The 23,550-nt window shown below is 35.2% G+C and overlaps 1 protein-coding gene across 1 annotated transcript; it reads right to left on the bottom strand.

Annotated features, from left to right (window-relative positions):
- Window positions 1-1,275: 1,275 nt before the first annotated feature.
- LOC147073632 (calpain-7-like) lies at window positions 1,276-21,824 on the bottom strand. The gene is made up of 13 exons (XM_085944520.1): window positions 21,720-21,824; window positions 20,273-20,553; window positions 19,080-19,222; window positions 14,914-15,133; window positions 12,200-12,510; window positions 11,231-11,407; window positions 9,123-9,269; window positions 7,779-8,006; window positions 7,330-7,574; window positions 5,882-6,084; window positions 3,687-3,892; window positions 2,698-2,927; window positions 1,276-2,081 (listed from the first exon to the last, which is right to left on the bottom strand). Exons 2-13 carry the CDS (start codon window positions 20,469-20,471, stop codon window positions 1,928-1,930), a joined length of 2,463 nt encoding a protein of 820 aa, XP_085800646.1. The 5' UTR covers window positions 20,472-20,553; window positions 21,720-21,824; the 3' UTR covers window positions 1,276-1,927.
- Between the last annotated feature and the right edge of the window lie 1,726 nt (window positions 21,825-23,550).

The raw sequence follows: 23,550 nt of genomic DNA, 5'->3' as shown, positions 1-23,550 counted from the left end.
TGAAAAAAGTATTATAACATGTTGTATATTATTATTATACGAACATCAAAAAACGTTTTTTCAGAAATTATACCTATAAGAAAGCTGTAGGACATGTTTTATGACTCACCAACATATTGTGAAAATGGAGACAGTCGTTTTTGTTTCCAGAGCCCTCAAAAACATTTTGTGTATTACCATATAATATGATATTATCTTCCTATGATCTAACGGTCCTGGCTAGGAATTCCTAGCCCAGTATATTCCTGGATTAGTATTTCTCACATTCTGCTATTAATATATTTTCAATCCTGGGATTAGTATCTTAAAATTCCAGATATAGACAAGTTAAATTTCTTTTAAAATCTGTAATAATTATGAATTTATTTTGTAGATAACAAATATCCGTCTATGGCGTGACAAAGACGTGTGTTGACAAGTCTAAAAACATAAATTCTCAGGGCAGCTATTTATACGCTTTGCTTTCTGCGGTAAGCCAGATTATGTTTTTAAATCTTAGTAAAATGTTTGTAAATTCAACAAAATAAAATTTAAAAACAATTCTGATTTATCACAGAATACCAAGCGCACAAATAGCTGTCCGGAGAATTGATTTTTTTTTCATGCCATACACGGATATATTCATGTTTACTTTGACCTAATGTGATCCAGTGCCATATTACTATGTTTACGAATTCTTGTCTACGTTGGCTTATAATGATTGTGGTAGAATTTACATTTAAAGATAAATAATTAAGAAATTGTACAAATTAACTGCATACCTACAAAAAATTAAGTGAGAATGAGGGTTACATTTGTGCTAAATTTCAGCTCCCTACCGCAGACTGATTTAATATTTTAGATATTTTATGGTTATGTATATTTTTACCAATTCCATAAAGCCGAAAAAATTATCAGATTTATAGTATTTTCACGGATTTCAATATTTGTTATCTATAAAATTATTCACTCTTTCTAAATTACAGGTTTTATCATAATGGTTAATAATATAATATAAAGCTAATTCCGAGATTCCCCAGCATTTTTAATCCTGGGATTACGAAATTGCTCAAATTCCCAGGATTACAAATCATAGTCCAAAGTGAGTAACACAATGATAAATTTATATATAACAAAAGCTTGTAGCAATTATTGAATCAGATAATATAGAGATAGCTTGTTGATATATTTATAACAGTATATAAAATAGTGTAGTAAAATCGTGGAAAATTGTGAGAGTATTAGTTTATGTGATGGTATGCATGAATCAGTGGTTAAAATGTAAAAATATTTTTTCATTCAGATAATCGGCGTTTTATTGAATTTGTTTTATTTAAAATCAAGTGATCCTAGCAATTCAAACATTGCTACCACAAAGCAGATCAATAAATAGAAATTATGTAAAAGCCATCGCCACAGACCAAAGTTCTGAAGTAAAAAAAACAGGCGTTGACTGTTCCCGAAGTTTGAAAGGACGTTACATTAACGTGACAAACTAAAATGCACATTATGTATTAACTATTAAAATGGCATGTTCTCTAACACATGTTTTAAGTTTATCCCATATTTTTCCACACTCGAGATATCTAGCCTGTTAGCCAGTAGGGTAAGCCAGTTCCCATTAATTTTGTGTTCCCTGATTGCTACATATGTTTTGTTAGTCATCTTGGTATTGGACATGGAATATTATTTGATACAGAAATTTTGAACTTCGCCGTAATTTGAATCAATATTCTAAATCAAATTCACTCAAATAGGTGAACCATAGTCACAGGACAATGCATAATCTCGGAAGAAGCGATAAAGCTGATGAGAGAGAAAGACTCTCGGATACACCACATGGTAACCGTATGCTTCACTGAAGGACGGATTCTTTCATCAAGAATCATATTTGTACTTGATTTACACAAAACCGTTAAGTGCATATTTCAATAAAAGCATTTAATATTCATGGATTCGGAGATAGGAGAGATATTTTGACGTCAGCTGTTGACTTAACATTCAATATGAACGTTCCTTCTTGGTTGGGATGATACGTGGAAACTGTAATTTTGTATTTTCCTGACGGCAGATCTGGCAGTTCCAATATAACGAAGCCGGATCTGAAACAATCATTAACAGTGAAATATAAGATATCCACAAGGTATGGCAACCAGCAGGTCTATTCTTAATGGTTATCACTTTAGCATGTTTCCGTTATTTTCATTCTTCCAAATTAGCACGGAAGGTATTCTTTACACTAAATGGTTAGCGGCGGCTATCTTTAATTTGTAATACGGCAAAAATTTATGTTCGTATTGCCAAACCCAAGCGGATAAGGCCGAACACAAGCGGATAAAGCAGAACCAGCGCCATCTAGTGAGTAATGAGCCGAACACAAGAATTTTGTATTGACACGTCAGACATATCAACACAACCTTCAATTTTCTTAGTCATGTCAATGCGATTGCAGCAAAACAGTCGGATCTTGCGTCTCAATTCTCAATATGTAAAATGTAAAATTGACATTCTCTGTCTCGTACTCAAAGGTAGCACAGCCAAGCGAGGGCTGTTAAAAAAGCACCTTTTGACAATTCAGACGGTTAACTTGTTTACATAATTAACCGCCACAATACGTAAAATGATGTATGTGATATATTCACAATTAGCTTTTTTTTATGTTAAGTGATATGTTAGAATAGGTCTGCAGGTATTGTTCTCTACCCACTTCACACTTACCTATATGGTCCTGAAGATTTGGTGACAAACGGTGCTGTGATGGAAGGGTCTTCGAGAGATACGACCGCCACGTCGATGCCGACCTGATACTCCTTGGGCCCTCGCAAATCGAGGACCATGTGATTGGCGCCAGCGCAGTCTCCCAGAGTTATTAGATATTTCGGATTCAATTGGTATGTCGGATTGTTGGCGCAGCCGCCTGCCAGGTTGGATGTCCACTCGCCGACTATCTGCAATTTAAAGTTATTGTCAGCTGTTGTTGAACTAGAACTGATTGAAGACCACTCCATGCATGATCCATGTTCCTTGTATTTTTTCTGTTCTTGATGAAAATTTAATTTGAAATTCTATTTGACGAGATTTTTTTTTATTCCATAGAAATCAGTTTTATCAATTTTGGTTTTACCTTTCGACATCTTTAGGCTATATGTCTATCAAGCTATGGTAGGTACATGTAAAACAAACCATATGATAGCCTGAAGATGCCGAAAGACGAAACCTGGGTACATAAAACCGATTTCTATGGAAAAGTGCCAAATTAAAATTTATATCACCATCATCAGCCTTAATTTATCCACTGCTGGATGGAGGCCTCTCCAAGCTGAATCCACTTCTCTCAGTCCTGTGTTGCGTTGCCATGTACTTCCGCAGAGCTTAATCATTTCATCGATCCAGCGGCCTCTACATCTACCTTGCGGACATTTTGTACCTCTTGGGTTCCACTGGATGACTATATTTGTCCAACGATTGTCCCTTCTTCAGCTCGAAGATGAATTTATATAATGTTAATGTATAATTGTTGTTTGAAACCAGTATTCCAAAAAGTATCAGGTTCCCCAAAGTTTTACAAAATAATTCAAAGTTGCCGCCTGCCCAAAAAAGATTGGGAATCAGTGACCTGCTGGTATTACTATTCTTTATAAAAAGTCACTGGATCTATTAATGTATAATGCCATTGCGTTATTGTAAATTTTTAATGCATGGTATACCTGTCTTCTGATGGGGAAGGCTTCCAGTTTCCTCAATTTGAAAGGGCATGTACCATAGGCTCTAAGAGTGTAATAGATGGTCCTCATCTTCTCGTACTGTGAGACAACTAGGGTGTATCTGTTAGCACTGTTTGGGCCAACGTTCAACTTGCACAGATAGTGAGGGCTGTTGATCCTTACGCCGTCAATGTAGGGAGGCGGGTCATCTGAAAATAAAATTTATATTTCATGTCAGTCATCTTTAAGGGTTAGATATGATAGTAGCTGCAAAATCAGTTACCTGCGTGAATTCAAACAAACCGCTGTTAAAGCAACCATTACATTATTTACAATTTATAGCGCGGGGACCTTCGAATACTTTTTCTTTCACTCATTGGACGTCACATACAGCACCGTACAGGTATTCCCACTACCAGGCGCTCCCACCACAGCGAGCAGAAAATGTTATACAGACGGCAGAGAAGGGGTTGCCTATTAAACTATATAAGGCGATGTTTGACCTCCAGTTATCAATTAGAATTGAGTCGAGCTTGGCTTCGTTAAGAGATCTAATTCACCTAGTCCATTACAGTTAGTAGCCTTGCTTGCATTCTGAAAACAGATAAATGCGGTTAGCCGTAAGCTCTATCAGAGTCATTCGAGCTATTCGATTGAACTAGGTACATGGTCTGAACATGGCCCCCACATCCTAAAGCGGGCCCCCAGGCCAGGATCTATGGCGGGCTCCCCTAAGGGCAGTGTGATTTTTTACAGTAGTGCTCCCCAAGTGGTTTCCATGGAACCCCAGGGTTAAGGGTATTCCGTGTATTTTTACCGATTTTTAAATAAATCCAGTTGATTTATTGAGTTGTCGGCACTCAGCAAATTATGAAGCACTGATCGCGACCTCATTTTGTGGTACCCAAGTAACATGGAACCCTTCGCCATATATTCGCCTCAGTCAGGAAAGATACATAAAATCATTATAAAACAAAATTCTACGCGTGGGATACTAAGCCAGCTACACGCACTTCCCTACCACCGATTTCTACAATCTAGTGGTATGGTTCATGATAACACCACGTACTTAGTTAGTTTTTGTTCTGCTTCAAAAATGAGCAAGACGAGCGATGAAAATGAGATTTGGGTGTGCGAGAAGAAAAAATTGATGATTCAACTAATATACCACATCATTTTTCATTTTTGCGGGAACGGGTACCTACTTTTCCAAATCAGGTAGAGTAGACTAGTAGTGGATAGTAAGTATGCTAGTATAGTGTTACCGCCTAAACCATGGCATCTTCAGAGGATCCAAGGCCATGAGGCCTGAATCATCATTGGGCGGATTCATGCAAACATGAGCAGATCGACTGCGAGACAAATTTCTAGCCCGTAAGCTTAAATGTATGACAATTTATAGTCATCCTTTTGCAACTTCAACAAATGAAATCATTCTAGCCCTTAATGTATGTAAAATCCTGCATTTTTTTATACCTACATTAATTCTAGAAGCAAGCAAAGTAAAACCTAGCGTCATTATAAATTTTATACTTATTAAATTTTAAACATACAAGCAAGCTGTAATTTTAATGCAGTAATAATAATGCCAATAAATGCACAGCCTCTTTTCAAAGCATGTACCTGGAAAAGGTCTGGTTGTCTATTTCTATACCTACAAGCCAGGTACATGGGGTGTAAAGGCTGTCTTTGTGTCATTTTTCAGTGATAGAATTGTGAGTTATTTGTTATGTATTATTATTACCTACTTTAATTTTCGGAGGCTACCCCAGCCCCTAGAAGATTCATTCGGTTTTCGGACTTTCGAGCGAGATGTCGGCCGCGGCGCCGGCGTCTCCTTATTTAAATTTATTTTTTCAAATATTTTCTACGCTGTAACTGTACTGTAACTGTATTCCGAACAATAAAACGCCCTGTTTTCGCCTGTAATTCCGCGTTGTCAATCAACATAGCATGTCCCCGAAAGAAGAAGCCAGCAGACGATCACCGTGACCTTATATCATCAGGGGGGTCCAGCGCTACTCCTGCCCCTCCCCACCTTTCGGAGGTGACAATACTCTACCAATGAAAACAAGGCTTAATTATTAGAAAAGCATGTTATTGGCAAATATGTAATGATCTGACATAGATAATAGATTCTTTCTATCATTTAGAGCTAAAATGGAAATGAAACTTTTGAAATATCATTCTGAACATACTTGGATAGTATACTCTCCGACCGTCATGTTTATAGACAAGTACTGTGATGTATTCTTTGTTTTCCCGGAAGTCATCGATCTGTGTGATGTGTCTGGTGAGGAGGATCCACAGCTCTCCAGTGCCCTGCACCTCCAGACTAAACTGAGGGTTGTCTCCAATGTTATAACCATCTTTTATTGGACCCGACTCCGCATTCCATAACCTGTAATAAACAAAGATATGTTTACATAAGGATTTCACATTAAAAGTAAAAAAAAAACGTAGGTCAGGTCACTTTAACTGCACAACTTGCGCACTAAACTGTCTTTATAATTGTAATCCAGAACCAGCATATCGATATCGACTGTACACTATACTACACCCAGCGTCCAAAGGCAACGGTTGTGAATATGCTCCACATTCGAATACACATTTCACATCGTGGGAATGCGGTTGCCATATGGGACTACTAGATGTAGTGTAAATATATTAAAATGACGCTGAAAGAAAGAACTCATGAACTGCTGTTTAAATCAGCTGCAATTCATCTTGCATTGTAAATTCATTTTTGTAGTAAACGTTATTTTCATATCTACCTCATCTGTCAAAAACTGCAAGCATTGAAAAACAATTGTGCATGAATGGATGACTAAACACACACAGCATTATTATACGGTTACATGTAAATTGTACGTAAAACATTTCACTGTGGCACAGTTCGCCGTGAGCTTTCTATCGAAAAGAGATGGCCGTATACTATATGGTCTCCAATTTTATTAGATTCAATATGAACGTTAATTCAATTTTCATAGCTGATTTTAGCAAAATTCAAGAATAAAACCTAACCTAACTTAACTTTTCGGCTATTTTCAAAATTTGTTTGCTGCTGGGTTCCAGTAAAGTGTAAACCGACAAGAACGGTGTTTTATTTGGACATGAATTTTATGTCAGTACTATACGACCCAAAGAGGTTGGACGGTCTTTAATACACGGCCATATATTTCCGATACAACATTTCACGGTGAAGTGTGATACGGCGAACTGCATACGTACAAGTTTCCGGACACATTATTATACACATGGCTGTTTCAAGACAACTTGTACAATTATTTAGAATATTTGGATGAACATTCACAAACGTCAACTCTCAAAATACAAAAATGGTGGCTGTAAACAATGCTGCCATATTTTATTGTCAGTTATTAAAATTTCAAAAGGCACCCGCTAGTACAGTATCTGTGAAACGTTTTCACCCAACGATACAGGGGATTTTTGTTTCACAGCACACCAAATAAAAATTAGTATACCTCATTAATATAAATAATATTATGTCTTGTATTTACTGAAAAGGATGCAATTGATTTTGAGAAAGAATTATGTCAAAACGCGGATCTAACATAATTCAAGCTCTAGGACTAGAGAATATTTAGTTTTGAATAAAAATAACAAAAATTGATAAAATACTCACTGATGCAGACAATACGTATGCATAAATATTTCAGGATTCCAATTGACATAGAAGACATCGAAGAAATGTAAGATGCTGTCATAATCGATCCAGAAGACTCCGTTGTCGTAGCCGGCGGCCGTATCGGGGTCAAAGTTGAGAGTGGCACGCAGAGACGGCGTCCAGTGGTTGGTGTCCAGCTCAGAGTAGTTACCGCGCCACCGCAGATGTGACCATGGGTTCTTCAGTTGTAGCAGTTTCACACCCTACATTAAACAAACAATAATTAATTCAAAATTGTTATTGTATTCATAATATGAGAAACCATGTTATATAAAGAATAAGGAAACAAATTCTCATTGTGGAGCCTCAATCCACACTAGTGCGTTTTTATCAGTTTGGTGATTGGTAGAAAGTCCTCCACAATGAGGAAAAGGTCCAGAAATCGTTTCAAATCTGTAATCACTTACCCCAACGATCTTGGCATCCAAGACTGCGTAGGCGTGCGTCGGTACAAGTCCCGTGCGATCCTCATCGGCCGGTGACAGTTCTCCGGTGGCAACTGTAGCCAGCAGGTTTCCGTTCTCCAGGTTTGTCTTGATAGTGTCGAAGAGGGCGTTGGAATTAAAATCTTGAGCATCTTTTCTTATGGCACTTCTTTCTGGGATCCATCCCGTCAATGCGTGCAAATCAATATTCTGTAAAACAAAAATTGCAATGCTGAACACATCGAGGATTTTAAGTTAAACAATCCTATCTGTAAGAGAAAACCTTCACAGGACTGTCAAGAAATACTTCATAAATATATTCAGATAATTGGACACCAAAGATCCTGAACAGACGCATACTTTAGCGGAAGTGACCTAGAGACACATAAGAAGGATGTGAAGTCTGTGGAGGACTAGAGCATCAGTCAGTATGGACCACTGGCAGAGCTTCAAAAAATGACAAATGAAGTCATTCGAGTCAATAAGAAGCCCCAATAAACATCTGAAATGAAATAAGGCATGTTCACTTAGGTGGAAACTTGAAACGTGAAATGCAAAAAATACTCGGTTTCGGGGTCACCTTTTCACAAAGAAAACATCTAATGACTAAAACAAAATAATAGTGCCTTATACGTGCATGGATTTACTGGCACCATTAATGTGTATTTTAAACTATCGCGATAATAACTGTTTACACATAAAAGTGCTGACTGTCTCGCTAATCTCATATGTCAAGCGTAAGTGAGACACATTGTAATTTCATGGTGCTATTTGACTGGTTGTGAAAATTGGAAAACGTGAAAAATGCTCTGTACGGTGCAGTTCACCACTATTTTTCTACTTTGCATGCACATACGTCGTCCAAGTTTCAACTATCGCGTGAAAATTCAAAAGTTTCTGAACTTTTTTTGATCCATCCAACAAATTACTCTGCATCTTCTGTTAATCATTGATTAGAATCGTCAGAAAGGCTACCTCTAGTAAAACGGCATGACGTTGACTTTACATTACGTAGTTTTACGTGTCTGATTATAATTGTGATAACAGAATTATTAAAACATGACTCTACGCTTACACTCGAAAGGGAAAACATTCCAATGAGTATTTGTCTCAATACGAAAATAATAAAATTATAGAAAACCAATATGTTTTAATGTAGTAGACAAAATTCAATTCAAATTAAGAAATCCATTAATATCGTTAATTTTTACGACATGTTTGCATTACTGGAGCATTATGGATCATTTTTAGACTAGTCTATGGCCTTAATTAAAACTAAACTTTTATTGAGAAAGAAGTTCACTAGGGGAGGGGTAATATACTTACACTGTTCGATCCGGGAAAATCGTAACCCCCCATTACTTTCATGTATGCCTTCTCCAAAAGGGATACCCAGAATTCATTTTTATTGCTGGAATATGAACACAATAGTTGGTTGTACCTGTTGACCGGCAACAAGTCATCAATGATAATCTGTAAAACATTTACACATATCAATAATTAAAATATCTTAGAATTATTAAATCAAACTGCCAATGTACAACAAGAAATCATTGAGTATAATATCGTCTCTGTTCTGGCAGAACACACTAACTGGAGAATACTAGTTTTGAGTAATTTGACTTTGAAGTTGTTAAAATGTTTGAAATAATGGTCTATCATGTGAGTTTATTAAGTAATCGTAAAAAGGGTGACTTTAAAATAAAGACTGTTTATTTGTTAAGAAGGTTTCCAGACGGTAAAGTTTGAAATAACATTTTGGTACTAACTCAATATGTAATTTTTTCGAATTAGTGTTTTCTGCCAGAGCAGTGACGATATTATCTTATAAGGATTAATAAACATTGAACATAATTACTTAGCAATTTTTAAAAGATTTCTTTACATTCTCATACTTCAATTTAATTGTTAAGAATTTAAATTCTAATGGATTTAAGTTTTGCACTATTCCATTTGAATCATTTTGTGCGACCCGGGTTTCGCCTTTCGGCATCTTCAGGCAGTGTGTATACTCACCAAAGGCAAACACACACTGACAACGAACACTCTTAACTCTAACGTTATATAGTAAATCAATACAATAAAGTAGGTAAAAACTCCATTACCTACCTATCAAGTCAAGGGTCACAATAAAAAATATATGTATTAAACAAATTATGAATAGTTGAAGTGTTAGTAAAAAAAACCCCCTATCTTATTAATCATAATACACTCGATAAGCATATTATTAGAATAAATCGTCAAAACCTAATAATAATGACACAAATGGAATGGTACAAAACTTAAATCCATTAGATTTAAAATTCAAATTCCATCAAGTACCTTCGGTCGATAGTATTAATATATTTTGAAAGATTTTACTCTTCATTGAAGCATAGTTTAGAAAGGCCTGCAAAAGTCACTCACTACAAAAAATAAAGAAAATGGTTCTATATTCTTAATAGAGTGTATTTTCCAAAGATGTTGAAGAAAACCTTCTTCTATAGAGATGAAAATGACACAAGAAAGAACACCTGCAGCTACAAGTATATTCAAACCTGCCGCGACAGTTCTAAAACATAATTGTATCCGCGACTCAATTCAGCCCATGTTTGAATCTGCGAATAATTCCGCAGGACGAGATGTTCGCCACAAGTATTTTCCGCCGCTTCTGCAGATAGCATAACTGTTACATTCGTATACGTACGTCTTACCATCAAATATTATATAGAAATCGTATTAATTACATTGTGAATATGTTTAAAAGTTATTACGATTCCATAAAATTTGTTTCATAAAGGTTTTGACTAAAATTGAGTAGTTTTGTAACGATTTTGTAATGTCAAATGGTTCAAGCATGTTCTTTGATTTTCATTCAATAAAGTAATTAAATGAGTAATAAGTTTAATTATACAAATATTCTTTCCAACTGACATCATAGATTGAGAAGTATATGGAGATAATATTATCATCTGTCATCTGCAAATCTATTGTGATTTTATAATTTGAAGCAAATGTTAATATAGATATATTTATATATTATATATAATTCCAATAGAAATTACCCAATGTCATTTTGTTTTCTCTAGTGTGCAAGCGCATTACAAAGTAAATCATTTGTTAAAATGTGCAAGAGAAGTTGTACAAACTATTTAGCCTGTTGCACAATCGGTGCGATAGATTACCGTACCATGAATTCAAATCGCGTTGAGTAACCAAGGCGATAACTACTTGCTAATCTCAGAGCGGTAGATTGAGCTCGCGGTGGGTACACTGAATAAAGCTACCGGTATACTAATTTTCATAAAAACTATGAAGTGTTAGATGGAATTGTGGTTGATTTTGCATGAACAAATACTACCCATAACAAACTAAAATTTGCTTCAGCAATTTTGTTAGGATTTCTTCAATATCTTTGGTATGTTCAATCCTAATTAAAATAATTAAATTATTACCTTTCTGGGAACGCCATTGAGGTGAAGTTTGATCATGTATTTACCGAATGGATTCACGACAGGTTCGCCATTTTTTTTCTTTGGGTAAATAATTGAGGTAATTAGCCGCTTCTTGAATTTCTTTTCGTACAGAGCTGCCACCGCGAGCGATGCCACGAACGAACAATCAGACACCAACTAAGAAATAAATATTAAATTAAATAACAAGAATTTGATACATTCATAAATAAAACTTGTAGTTAGTAGAAATTTATTTGTATTATTTGTAAACATGTTGAAGAACGAACCATGCAGCCTAACATCACACTGAAAGTGACGAAGCGATAGTGGACCTCGCTTGGCCACATCCTACAAATGCCTTAAGAGCATTTCAATCTGGCATGCTTGTTCTTCAACCCAACTGGATTCCGGCGTCTTGGAAGGCCGCTTAGTACCCTTCAGAGTATATGGTGTGTGACGGAGCTACGGAATACTGGTATATGGAAGAGCATATAGATACCACACGTCACTTCCAACAATTTTTTTTTGCATCTTCCCAGGTCATGCCACCATCCAATACCTCCACTGTATACACTCTGTGTATGGTATTTAACACCATTTCAGGACACCGGAATCTGGTTGGCTTGAAGAACAGGCAAGCCACGTTGAAATTCTCCTGAGGCAACCATAGCACTGAACACAAGTCCAACGTCGTTTCTTCACTTTCAGCGTGATGAGGCTGCTATCTCCTTGTTATGCCTAAAGTTATACCACTGTGCACCTATTCTCAAAGCTCTGTATATGGTTGCTCTGAGCCTTCATAAGGTGCCATGACTCGCACAATTCAAAGTATACAAAGTATTTCCTCCATCAAATGCAAATTTAATCATTTGAAGTTAAACAAGAATGATTATGAACTCCATTTCTACCACGGTTAATGCAATGCCCGGTTAAGATGTCTCTGGTAACTGTAAAATTATAAAGACTTACAGTTTGCTTAATACTAAAGCAGTCCACATTAGTGCCGACTATCATCCTAGGCTCTGCGCTGATTTCTTCCGGTCTCGCCCAGTCCTTGAAGCCGCTTTTCTGCTTCGAAGACAATGTCAAGAGACCGTCTTTGTCGGTGAATGTGAAAGCAAATCGGAAATTCTCCGACAGGTCGATGCTCATAAAAGGCACAAATTGGTTATTGTTGATCTGCGACGTCTTTGTCAGCACCAGTTTCTCCTCGTCGGTGTACATCGCCTGCCCGGGGCCGACCTTCAGATGAGCGCTGCTGCCTCTATGAAGCGTTGGCTCTGGAAAAGAGACGTGTTCACGAAACTGAGGTACATAATTAGCTTTTTTAAGTTTTTCATGAATGTAATAGATCCGACATGATATCACAAATAAAAATAACAAAATTGAGGGGCTGAAGATTCAACAGGTACAAGTGACATATAGGTATTCATACGTATTTATAGGTAAAAATGAGATTAAACTGATTGCCTGACTGTTTTGTATGAAATATTGTATTTTATTCCCAACAATGAATTACATTTCAATATGGTTTTTCATAATAGCATAAGAGAATATGATATTGTTCTACCCCCTGGCCGCCTTCAGCATCCCAACTTCCTATTAAACACTGGCTAGACACTCATGCTTTACGCAAACCGGTTTTTATCGGGAAGCACGAGTATATGGACGGGAAAACTGTGGCTCGCGCAAACCGAAAAGCGCTGTAAAAGTGTTTGCACAAACTATAGCTAGTATACGCAGGCAAGTCGCTGCCATCTAGCCGGCGCATTAGAGGGGGTTTCCCTTTGCCAATCGACAATACCTGTATTTGTTTTACATTTTTAACTGGAAACCGTCCACGAGGAAGGTTTCAGATCAATAGCATCATTGGCAAAAAAATGTTTTTTTAAAGGACAATGTACGGAGACCCTTATTGGATGATGGAGTGTTGGATGTTTGAAGTATCAGAACTCCCCCGATTTTTAATAGACTGTAATCTTACCATATTAGCACCTGTGTACCAAATTTTAAGTATTTGAGTCAATGACATTAATATGGACGAAGCATCTGGAAAAAAAAATGACACTCACTTTTTTGTCGGGTCTGCCGAATGGCATAATCTGTTCTAACGCCATTACAATAAAGGTGATATTGCTATAAATTCCCGATCCTTTTTGTTGGGTCTGCCGAATGGCAGTGGCGAAGGGTGGAGGTAGGCTGTTAAGATCCGCCATAAATAGTGCACATTAAACTTTTTCAGACATACATATTTGTTTTCATTGAAATAAGACTACAATTTACAGATAGTGTAGGTTAGATTTTAAAATTCAATTAAACCCTGAGAAAGCAAGCCATAATAGATATTAGTCAAAAAATACATGTCTATCTATAAAATATCTAAAATTATGCAATTAAATCATACATAACTTTGAGTATTTTATAGATAGAATAATATTTTTTATTTATTATAGTTTGATTTACGCAGGGCTTAATGAATCAAAAAAATTAACCAAAAATATGTGTAATATGTAGTTTTAATCCAACGAAAACAAATAACTATGAATGAAAAATTGTACACAATTTTGTCGTATTGCCCAAATTAGACCAAATCTATTATGGTTTCGTTTAGGCAGGGTTTAATTGATTTTTAAAAACTAACTAATACCATCTGTAAATTGTAGTCTTAGTTCAATAAAAACAAATACATATGACTAACAAAGTTTAGTGTGCACTATTTATAGCGAATCTTAACAGCCTACCTCCACCCTTCGCCACTGCCGAATGGTTTGGTTCGAACGGGTTTTCGCTCAAATGAACATTCGACAGTAGAAACACTGTTCTAACGCCATTACAATAAAGGTGATATTGCTATAAATTCCCGATGCATGATATCGCATAATGAAAATTGCATGACGTCTACCTATGCATGTGTGAATGTCGTTATGCGCGAATTTACTTGCTAGGTACTGTATTGAGTGCGTTGTCCATTAATAATGTCATTGATTTGAGTAGACGGAAAATAAACGAAAAGGTTTTTTTAATGGAAAAGAAAAATTTGACAGAAAAATATTTTCTTTAATGGTGTTAACTGTCAATTTTTGGCAGAAAGACATGGTATCCATCAAAATACAGCACAATATGTAGTAACTATGTGAAATAAATACCTATGTATTTATTACGTATTGTGTTTTATTTTGACTTAACTTTTTATATTATCCGACCATGTCTGAGTGGAAGTTTGTATTAACAGATTTTGTTTTTACGAGAAATGGATGTCAGCCACTTGCTCAACCTATTAGGTCCATACCCTGACCCAAACACAAATTAAAAAACAATATGTGTATTTGTCAGACCCAGGATTCAAACCTGGAACCCACGGCGCTATAGGCCGACACATAAGCCACGCGGCCATCGATAAAAAACATAGAACGTGTAAAAGTTGCACATCAAATTCCATAGAAATCAATATTGTTATGACGTATACTGATGCTTAGTTTATTTTGAAATTAAAGAAAATTTATACCTTCATCGAACTACTTGTAATTATCGTATGAAAAATGATAAAGATGAATGGATGTGGTGAACATTGACTGATCATTATTGTATGCAACAGACTACTTAGTCGCTCAAAGGTTGGGAAGCTATGTGTCAAAAGATAATGCTACCTATAAGACCAATCAATTAAGTGTTTGTTGACTTACTGGGTGTGGCCCGAACTGATACAGTAGGTGTAGTGGTTGAACGATTAAGGGATGGTCTGATAGAAGCTTTTTTCAGGTCGCTGACGATGTCATCCTCCGTTGGACTGTTGTCGGACGATTTTGATCCGATCGGAGACAGCCCTTTCAATTCCTCGGCTCTTTCGAGGGCTTTATTTAAAATTACCGATAGCTGAGATTTCTTATCTGGGTCGCTGCATTTCTATAACACATTTTAAATGATTATACACAGTTAACCAAAAAATGACCACGATAGCCGATCGGATAAGGTGTCAGCCTATAGTGTAATGCATTGGCGAATGGTGGAGGTAGGCTGCTAAGATCCGTCATAAATAGTGCACACTAAACTTTGTCAGTCATACGTATTTGTTTTCATTGAAATAAGACTACAATTTACAGATGGTGTTGGTTCATTTTTAAAATTCAATTAAACCCAGTGAAAACCAAGCCATAATAGATAATAATCAAAAGACACTCATCTATCTATAAAATATCTAAAATTATGCAATTGAATCATAGATAACTTTGGATATTTTATAGATAGAATAATATTATTTATCTATTATAGTTTGGTTTAGACAGGGCTTAATGAACTTAAACAAATGAACCAACAATATGTGTAATACGTACCTATTCTTAATCCAACGAAAACAAATAAGTATGAATGAAAAAGTGTGCACAATTTTGTTGTATCGCCCAAGTATACCAAAACTATTATGGTTTAGTTAGGCAGGGTTTAACGGCCCACATGCTCCGTGTAGGTCAAAATGGAGCTTTTATGGTATTTTCAAAGCATGATCCTGGACATTCCTTAAACGTTGTAGATAATCTATTTATATAATTTTGAAGCCTTATTATCCTTTATATTTATTTTAAACATTTGATGACTGCATAAAGTATTTTTATTACATAAAATAGTATTCTTTTAAATCTCTTGATCTAATGTTTAAGCATATCGCACCCGGGGAATAATAGTGGCACAAGTCCAAATTTGTCATTTTTGAGTTAAGTATGCAGAAATGTTCCTAGATATCATTTCTATCCGCACAAACAGCGGCATAATTCTTAAAAATATAATGGTGACCTTAAAAGCAATTTTATCATTATTAAATTATAAAATTTTACTTAAATTCAAGCAGATATAGTGGCACAATGATCATTGTGCCATTGTTATTGCGGATAAAATTCAAAACCAGATGACGCAAGTATGCCAACTTCACGCTTATATAAAGTTGTGCCTCTATTTTTGCGAATGTCTTTTAAAATCTATGGTCTTTATTTGAAGCACAACTCATTCCAAGTCACTATCATCAGTTTTAAAAAATTTTGAAAGGTTTTCACTACTACCGATGCTGATAGGGTTTATAATATTCTTGATGATAATTGATTTCCTCATTATTTTGTTTATGTATTATTGACTTTATTCCATATTTTTTTCAATGTTGTGGTTTATTAGTATAAACTATTGTTTCTTATAATTAAAATGTTTCTCCAGCTATTTTGAAATTATGCTGATGACTTAACTTGTTTCAATAATAATTTTCATTGACAATTTTTAATTTATAAGCGTGTCGTAAGCAACTTTGTAATAAGAAAAAAGGTTTATTTTTATTTTGTTTATAGTTATTTGGTTTAAATAAAAATGATTACAAATTGGATTTTATTTATATTATATTTTAACAATAATATCAAGTTTCATAATTATATTGTTCAGAGGCACAAGTTAAAATTTTGAAAATATTTTGGCAATAACAACGGCACAAATTTTGTCTTATATACCCTTAAAATATAAAAAATTTAAAAAATTCAGATTTGTAACCTAATCTAATACCTAGTTCCCACATTTTGGTGCAAAAATATTTTGAAATTTATAATAAACTGAATTAACACACAAACATAAAATATTCAAACTGCTCTCCTGAAAAAACAAGTTTTTCGACTTGTGCCACTATTATTCCCCGGGTGCGATATAGTCATATTTCAGTACATCCATGTGAAGTGGTGTTAAGATTTTTTACGTTTATTAATTTTTAAACGCAATTTATAAAACCATTAGTAAAACTTATGTTGAGATTATTATAGTGAAATATTTACGATAAAAAATTATATTGATAATCTCTGTGATCCCAAATTTGACAAGAATTAGGCATTTTATTATTCAAAAATGGGCACGATTAACACATTTAAAGATAATTCTAAAGATACTGATTATAAGCTATGTCTTTGACCATTCAAGTGTGATAAACATCCGACGAATAATGATTGTTGTTTAATAATTATTAAACTAAGAATAAGGTAGTATTTTTTTGAAATATGCTATTTCTTTTGGCATTTCCCAGTGGTTAAGCTACAACATACGGCCGTAGCCATAAATTGACAAACTATAACTGAAGTAGGGAGTAAGATCATGTTAACGCGTGTGTTTGAACATGTACCGTTTAAAAAAAAAAAAAAAAATTTGTTAGGTACATGTTAGATTTTGTCCCCCCTTAATTTATTTTTAAAAACTAACCATCACCATCTGTAAATTGTAGTCTTAGTTCAATAAAAACAAATACATATGATCAACAAATTTTAATATGCATTATTTATGACGCATCTTAACAGCCTACCTCCACCCTTCGCTACTGAGGGATAGTAATCACAGTAGGTCTCACTGATACCCAACCCCGGGTCTGACAACAAAAAAATTCATAAATCAGATGTGTGTTTTGGACCCAGAGTATGGACCTATTAGGTTGAGCAAGAGGCTAACATCCATTTCTCGTAAAAACAAAAATCTGTTAATACAACCTTCCACTCTGTGGAGGCATATAATATCGTCTCTGTTCTGGCAGAACACACTAACTGGAGAATACTAGTTTTGAGTAATTTGACTTTGAAGTTGTTAAAATGTTTGAAATGGTCTATCATGTGAGTTTATTAAGTAATCGTAAAATGGATGACTTTAAAATAAAGACTGTTTATTTATTAAGAAGGTTTCCAGACGGTAAAGTTTGAAATAAGGAACATTTTGGTATAACTAACTCAATATGTCATTTTTTCGAATTAGTGTCTTCTGCCAGAACAGTGACGATACGATCTTCTTAGGATCAGACATGGTTAACCAAAAAAGTGAAATATCAAATGTGATAAAATCCACATAGTGCAATAATCGAATGTCACGTTAATTTATTGTCTGAGTAAATTTCCATAATCAATGTCTCGGCTATTTAATTAATTAAAATATTTATAGTGGATTTAAGAAAACGTAAGATTCTTTTTTCTTCTTCATTTGACCATGTCCGATCTTAATGTGGCCATCCACAGGGTGGAGGTTTGTATCAACAGATTTTTTTTACAAGAAATGGATGTTAGGCTACTGTTCGGTTATCAGGAATACAGCAGAAAGCAAATTTTGAAAATAGCTGGATTATTTGTTAGGTTAACCTAACGAAACCTAACCTTACCGAACCTAACCTAACCTAAACTAACCCAAACCAACAAATAATCCAGTATATCGGGTATTTTCAAAATGTGTTTTCCGCTGTATTCCTGATAACCGAACAGTACCAATGTTAGCTACCTGCTCAACCTATTGGGTCCATACGCTGACTCTAAACACAAATTGAAAAACAATACGTCTATTTGGCAAACCCGGGGTGAACCTGGGACCCACAACATTAAAAACCGATGTGTAAGCCGCTCGGCTATTGTGGGCATCAACATAAAATCACTGATTTAATTTCTTAAATATTTAGAAACAAACTTCTTAACTAACTAAACGATGATTTGAAAAAATATTTAGTCACTTTTTTTTATCTTTTCGTTTATTTTGTTAACTGTCAATTCATGGTGGAACTGCATTGTATTGTTGTTTTAATTTAATAAAATGCAATTTTTTTGTAGTACTTATTCCACTTTTAATCAATAAATTAGGACCGGTTTCGTCCGCCTCAGAGGGACATGTTGAAACATAAGTTGAAAATGTCCCTCTGAGGCGGACGAAACCGGTCCTAATTTATTGATTAAAAGTGGAATAAGTACTATAAAAAAATTGCGTTTTATTAAATTAAAACAACAATAATTTAGTCACTTTCCAAGAATATGTAACTAGATTAGATGTTTGCTACACATTGGGATAATCACACAGATAGTAAAATACTTACAATCCCAATGCCCAATTCTACAGCCTGAGTATATAGTTCAGCGGCGGCGGGAGAGTTTCCTTCATCATCAGCATCGAGCGCCTGCTCAAATAGAAAATAGCAACGATGCAGCTTTCGATCTTCTTCATCCTGTTTCTCCATCCCTGTAATGATGTATGTGCCTTAGGTAATGTTTACATTCGCAGGCTGCTGTGACTTGGTTGTAAGAAGTCTGGTTCGATCAAAAGTGTTACAATTGACTTTCTCCGTGGTATTAAAAAAAATTTGATGTGGTCTCCACGTGCGGCAGACGTAAAATTTATAATGACCATTAAAAAATATATTAATTGAGTCAGCATTTATTTGTATATTACAATATGAGTATTGAAATAAGAAAATTATACAAAAAGTATATTTATGCTTTTTTAAAACTAGGAAATCATCTTTTTCTCACACCAAAGAAAGACTTGATATGACCGCATTTGTGTTATTTCATTGCGCCACACTCACAGTGGTCGAGTTGGTAGAATGGCGGTTTATGAATCCATGGGTCATGGGATTGATTCCGCGGCTGGGCAAGTAAAAATGCATTTTATCTTTTTCAATTTGTGTTTGCTCCAGTGCAAGGACTCAATGGATTAGGCGAATGGGTAACAAATATCCTCATAAAAAAGTCTTATATATTGCTCCGTTTAGAAGTAAATCTGGTAATTTATTTATTACTTTACAATTTATTGATCTGACAGGAAAATTCAAATAACTTGTTTCGAAAAAATTTTTTGCCGATTCGTTTCCCTCAGAATCAATAACCTCCTCACCACAGAACAGGTTAATAAATAGAATCCGATAGGCTATACCCCAATACACTACATTTTGACGTGCAATTTTCAACCTTCAAATACACCAATATTGAATAAATGTCAGTGCATAAACTGACAGCAGTTGTCAGAACCACGGACAACGGTATTCTTCACACGTGTTTAATTTTATCCCATATTCTTCCACACTCAATATCGGTTGCCTATTATTCCACACCTGTTAGGTATTTCAGTTCCCATTATATCTGACTTCTCTTCACATATCATGCTGCCCCAAAACTTAATAATATTTAGTATAATTTAGGTACTTACTACATTCTTTTCCTACATGTGAGTTAACGCTATCGCAGATTAAGGAAGTGTTACTTCAAGAATTTCACAATTTAATAAACATACCCAATTGAGCAGCTCGTGTACGATACTCCTGGGATTTCCTTTGCAGAGGTTCCCCCTGATCTCTAGGCATCTGCGAGGACGCCCGATCCAGTAAATTGGCCGCATACTCGTAATGCTTTATTGCTTCCGGTACATTCTTGGCGCTGTCATACTCCACCGCAATCGTGGCCAGCCTGATCGCTTCTTGCACTATTGACATTGTTTCCGTCAACTTTCACAATCACATTGGAATATTATTTGTCCGATTGAAGGCATTAATCATATAATCATGGTATTCATGTCTGGAAGTAAATAATAAAAAGTTAATACTTTCGACCAAAGGTACTTGATGGAATTTGAATTTAAATTCTAATGGATTCAAGCTCTGTACTATTCCATTTAAGTGGTTTTTTGCGACCCGAGTTTCGCCCAGTGTGTGTTTGCCTTTGGTGAGTGTACACGACGCCTGAAGATGCCGAAAGGCAAAACCCGGGTCGCAAAAAACCACTTAAATGGAATAGTACAGAGCTTGAATCCATTAGAATAAAAAAGTTAGTTGAAGTCGAAGGTTTGATTTATGGCTGTGCGGCAGACGAGGCGAGTTTAGATGTGAGAGCCAGCTAAAAGTTAACACAGTCAAGAGAGGTGCTGTTAAAACATAGTACATAGCACTTTTTGACAGTTCAGATGGTTAACTTATTTTAATAGAACTTAGATAGCAGCCTTGTGTATAGAATAGATGCCCTGATCTCATATATCGTCACTGTTCTGGCAGAAGACACTAATTCGAATAAATTACATATTGAGTTAGTTATACCAAAATGTTCCTTATTTCAAACTTTACCCGTCTGGAAACTTTCTTAATAAATAAACAGTCTTTATTTTAAAGTCATCCTTTTTACGATTACTTTAACTCACATGATAGACCATTTCAAACATTTTAACAACTTCAAAGTCAAATTACTCAAAACTAGTATTCTCCAGTTAGTGTGTTCTGCCAGAACAGAGACGATATATTATCCGGTGATAAAGGCAGATTTATGCGCAAAAATCATGGAAAACATAGCCAAATGAATGATCATTTGTCACAGAACCCGATGCGGCTATTTGGCATACTGTGCATAATTAATTAATTAAATTCTGCAGATAAAACCTTACAATACCTACTCAGATAATAATAGATCAATTCTTAACAATTATCCATTCAAAATTATAGCTTTACTTCATTGGGTTCATAAATGGAACAGAAAAATAACGATTGGAGAATAACGATGCATGTATCATAAATTTTTGATTGGAAACGCAAAAAAATGTTTGGGGTTAACATAGCTGTCAAAAGCGTTTTTGGGTGGGAAAACTAAACGATGATAGTTCAATTACAGATTTAGACGTGAAATATTAACCATCGCGTTGAAAATATTGCGTTCCCAATACTTTAGTGTTAACAAAATACTGTAAATTCACTTACGCAATGATATCATGTGTTTAAATTTAAGATTTTGGGTAATATTTTCAAAGCAAATAAATGACTCACGAATAATAAACTAAACTTGATTACTGTCAGAATGACATTATAGTTTTAAATTGCCAGTATAAAAATTATAATTTTCCATAGCGTATGAAATTAATTTTTCCCAAAAATTTAAAACGAATTTGAAAATATTTTAATTATTATATTATATTGTGTAATTCTCTAACAAAATAATTTTGTAGATACCTTGGTAAAGATTTTCCAAAACAAATGAAAAAACAGGTATTTCACCAAAACAGCAAGACTGTATTAGGTACCATTAAATGCCATCAGAATTAAAAATTCTAATTTAAATTCTAGAGTATCCGAATTTTGGTTGTGACCAAATAGGTATACGTCTCTCAGCCAGAGTTAGTGCGACACAGATACGAAAAATTGTGTGCATTGGTGAATTTCTGACGAATACAGTATTCTTTTACAGGCTGTTCCTTTTTTGAATGCGTCTGTGTGAGTATTCAATCGCCTCAACTCTGGTTGTGCAATCTGTACCTACAGCAGTGGCATTATTTTTTACAACCTTTATGGTACTGTTAAATAAGAATCATAAAAATTTGTAAATCTGTTAACTTACCTTCTATATTATGTCGTTGCGAGGCTTACCATACATCCCGAAGACTTGGCCGGTTTGTCATTTTGTTCCGGTTTATGCTATATAATCTTACCCTATACCCAGACACTCCACACTTTGAGTCTACTGATAAACACCTTGGTCTGCAAGTAAAACTAAAGGTGTTCACCTACTGATACACCCCTGTTACAGGCGGGCTTCTCCCGGTGTAAAAAAATCATTTAGTAGTCATAAGTCGAAACGTAACCCTGACCTCTAGAAACGGCTTGATAAAACATCTAATCTGATTCCTTGCTCAACTACGTAATTTTATTTTTTTTATTCATGAGTAAAGGCCTTCGTCCGGTGCGTGAAAATCATTTACTGGGCGGAGGTGTAATTAAGATAGATTTTAAAAGTTTAAATGATGATGGATGAAAGAGATAATTTTAAGACTAAATATAAGTATTCATATATAATAAATTTTGCCGCGCTTGCCGCCAACGTTAAAATCTCCACGCGCCTGCGCCGGGGTGGTCCTCGTGATTCGTCAAATCAAAAGCATCACGCGATAAAATTTGGCCAATCAAGAGAGTCTTTTTTGCTAGACGGCGTGGGTACAGGGAATTTGAAAAAGAAAGTCAGTAAGCGTCCTTTGTAAACCGTGTACGGACCTGCGTAACTAATTGTAAAAAAACAAAATATGTAATGGACTATAAAGTAACGTTGTCCAACCAAATATTAAAATATATAACCCTAAGACCGCACGAGAAAGACTTAGTGTTTTATTTAATTTTACCAACATATATAAATCCTTTTTTTATCTTTTTGTGAATCCGGGGTTCGATGGACACCTGAGCTAGCCGCTGGAATCCCGGGTATCTCACTACGAGTTATTGCAAGCTGTCGCTTTCACAAGTGATTATCAAATGAGGCGTAGAGTTACAAAACCCGCTCTACAGACTTTTTTGAGTTTTGAGTAAATGACGAAAAACTGTTTTGGGCATATTATGATGATGTAAGTGTAATTTTAGATGTTATATTTCTTCCATTACATACGGAAAAGTATAATAAATTGTCAAATCCAATGTTTAAGCTGTATTTATTCAAATATATGCATTTTAATTATCCCAAGAGCGGTCTTTGTCAGTCTCTACCTGACAGAGCGGCGTTCGACGCGGAATTTTTTAAAAAGAGCGGTGTTTGTCGCACAGTGGTACA

The sequence above is a fragment of the Rhyacophila brunnea genome, unplaced genomic scaffold (genome assembly GCF_057557595.1).
Source record: "Rhyacophila brunnea isolate RB1 unplaced genomic scaffold, BYU_Rbru_1.0 scaffold_17, whole genome shotgun sequence".
NCBI classification, from domain to species: domain Eukaryota; kingdom Metazoa; phylum Arthropoda; class Insecta; order Trichoptera; family Rhyacophilidae; genus Rhyacophila; species Rhyacophila brunnea.
This window is presented reverse-complemented; position numbering and strand designations above follow the sequence as displayed.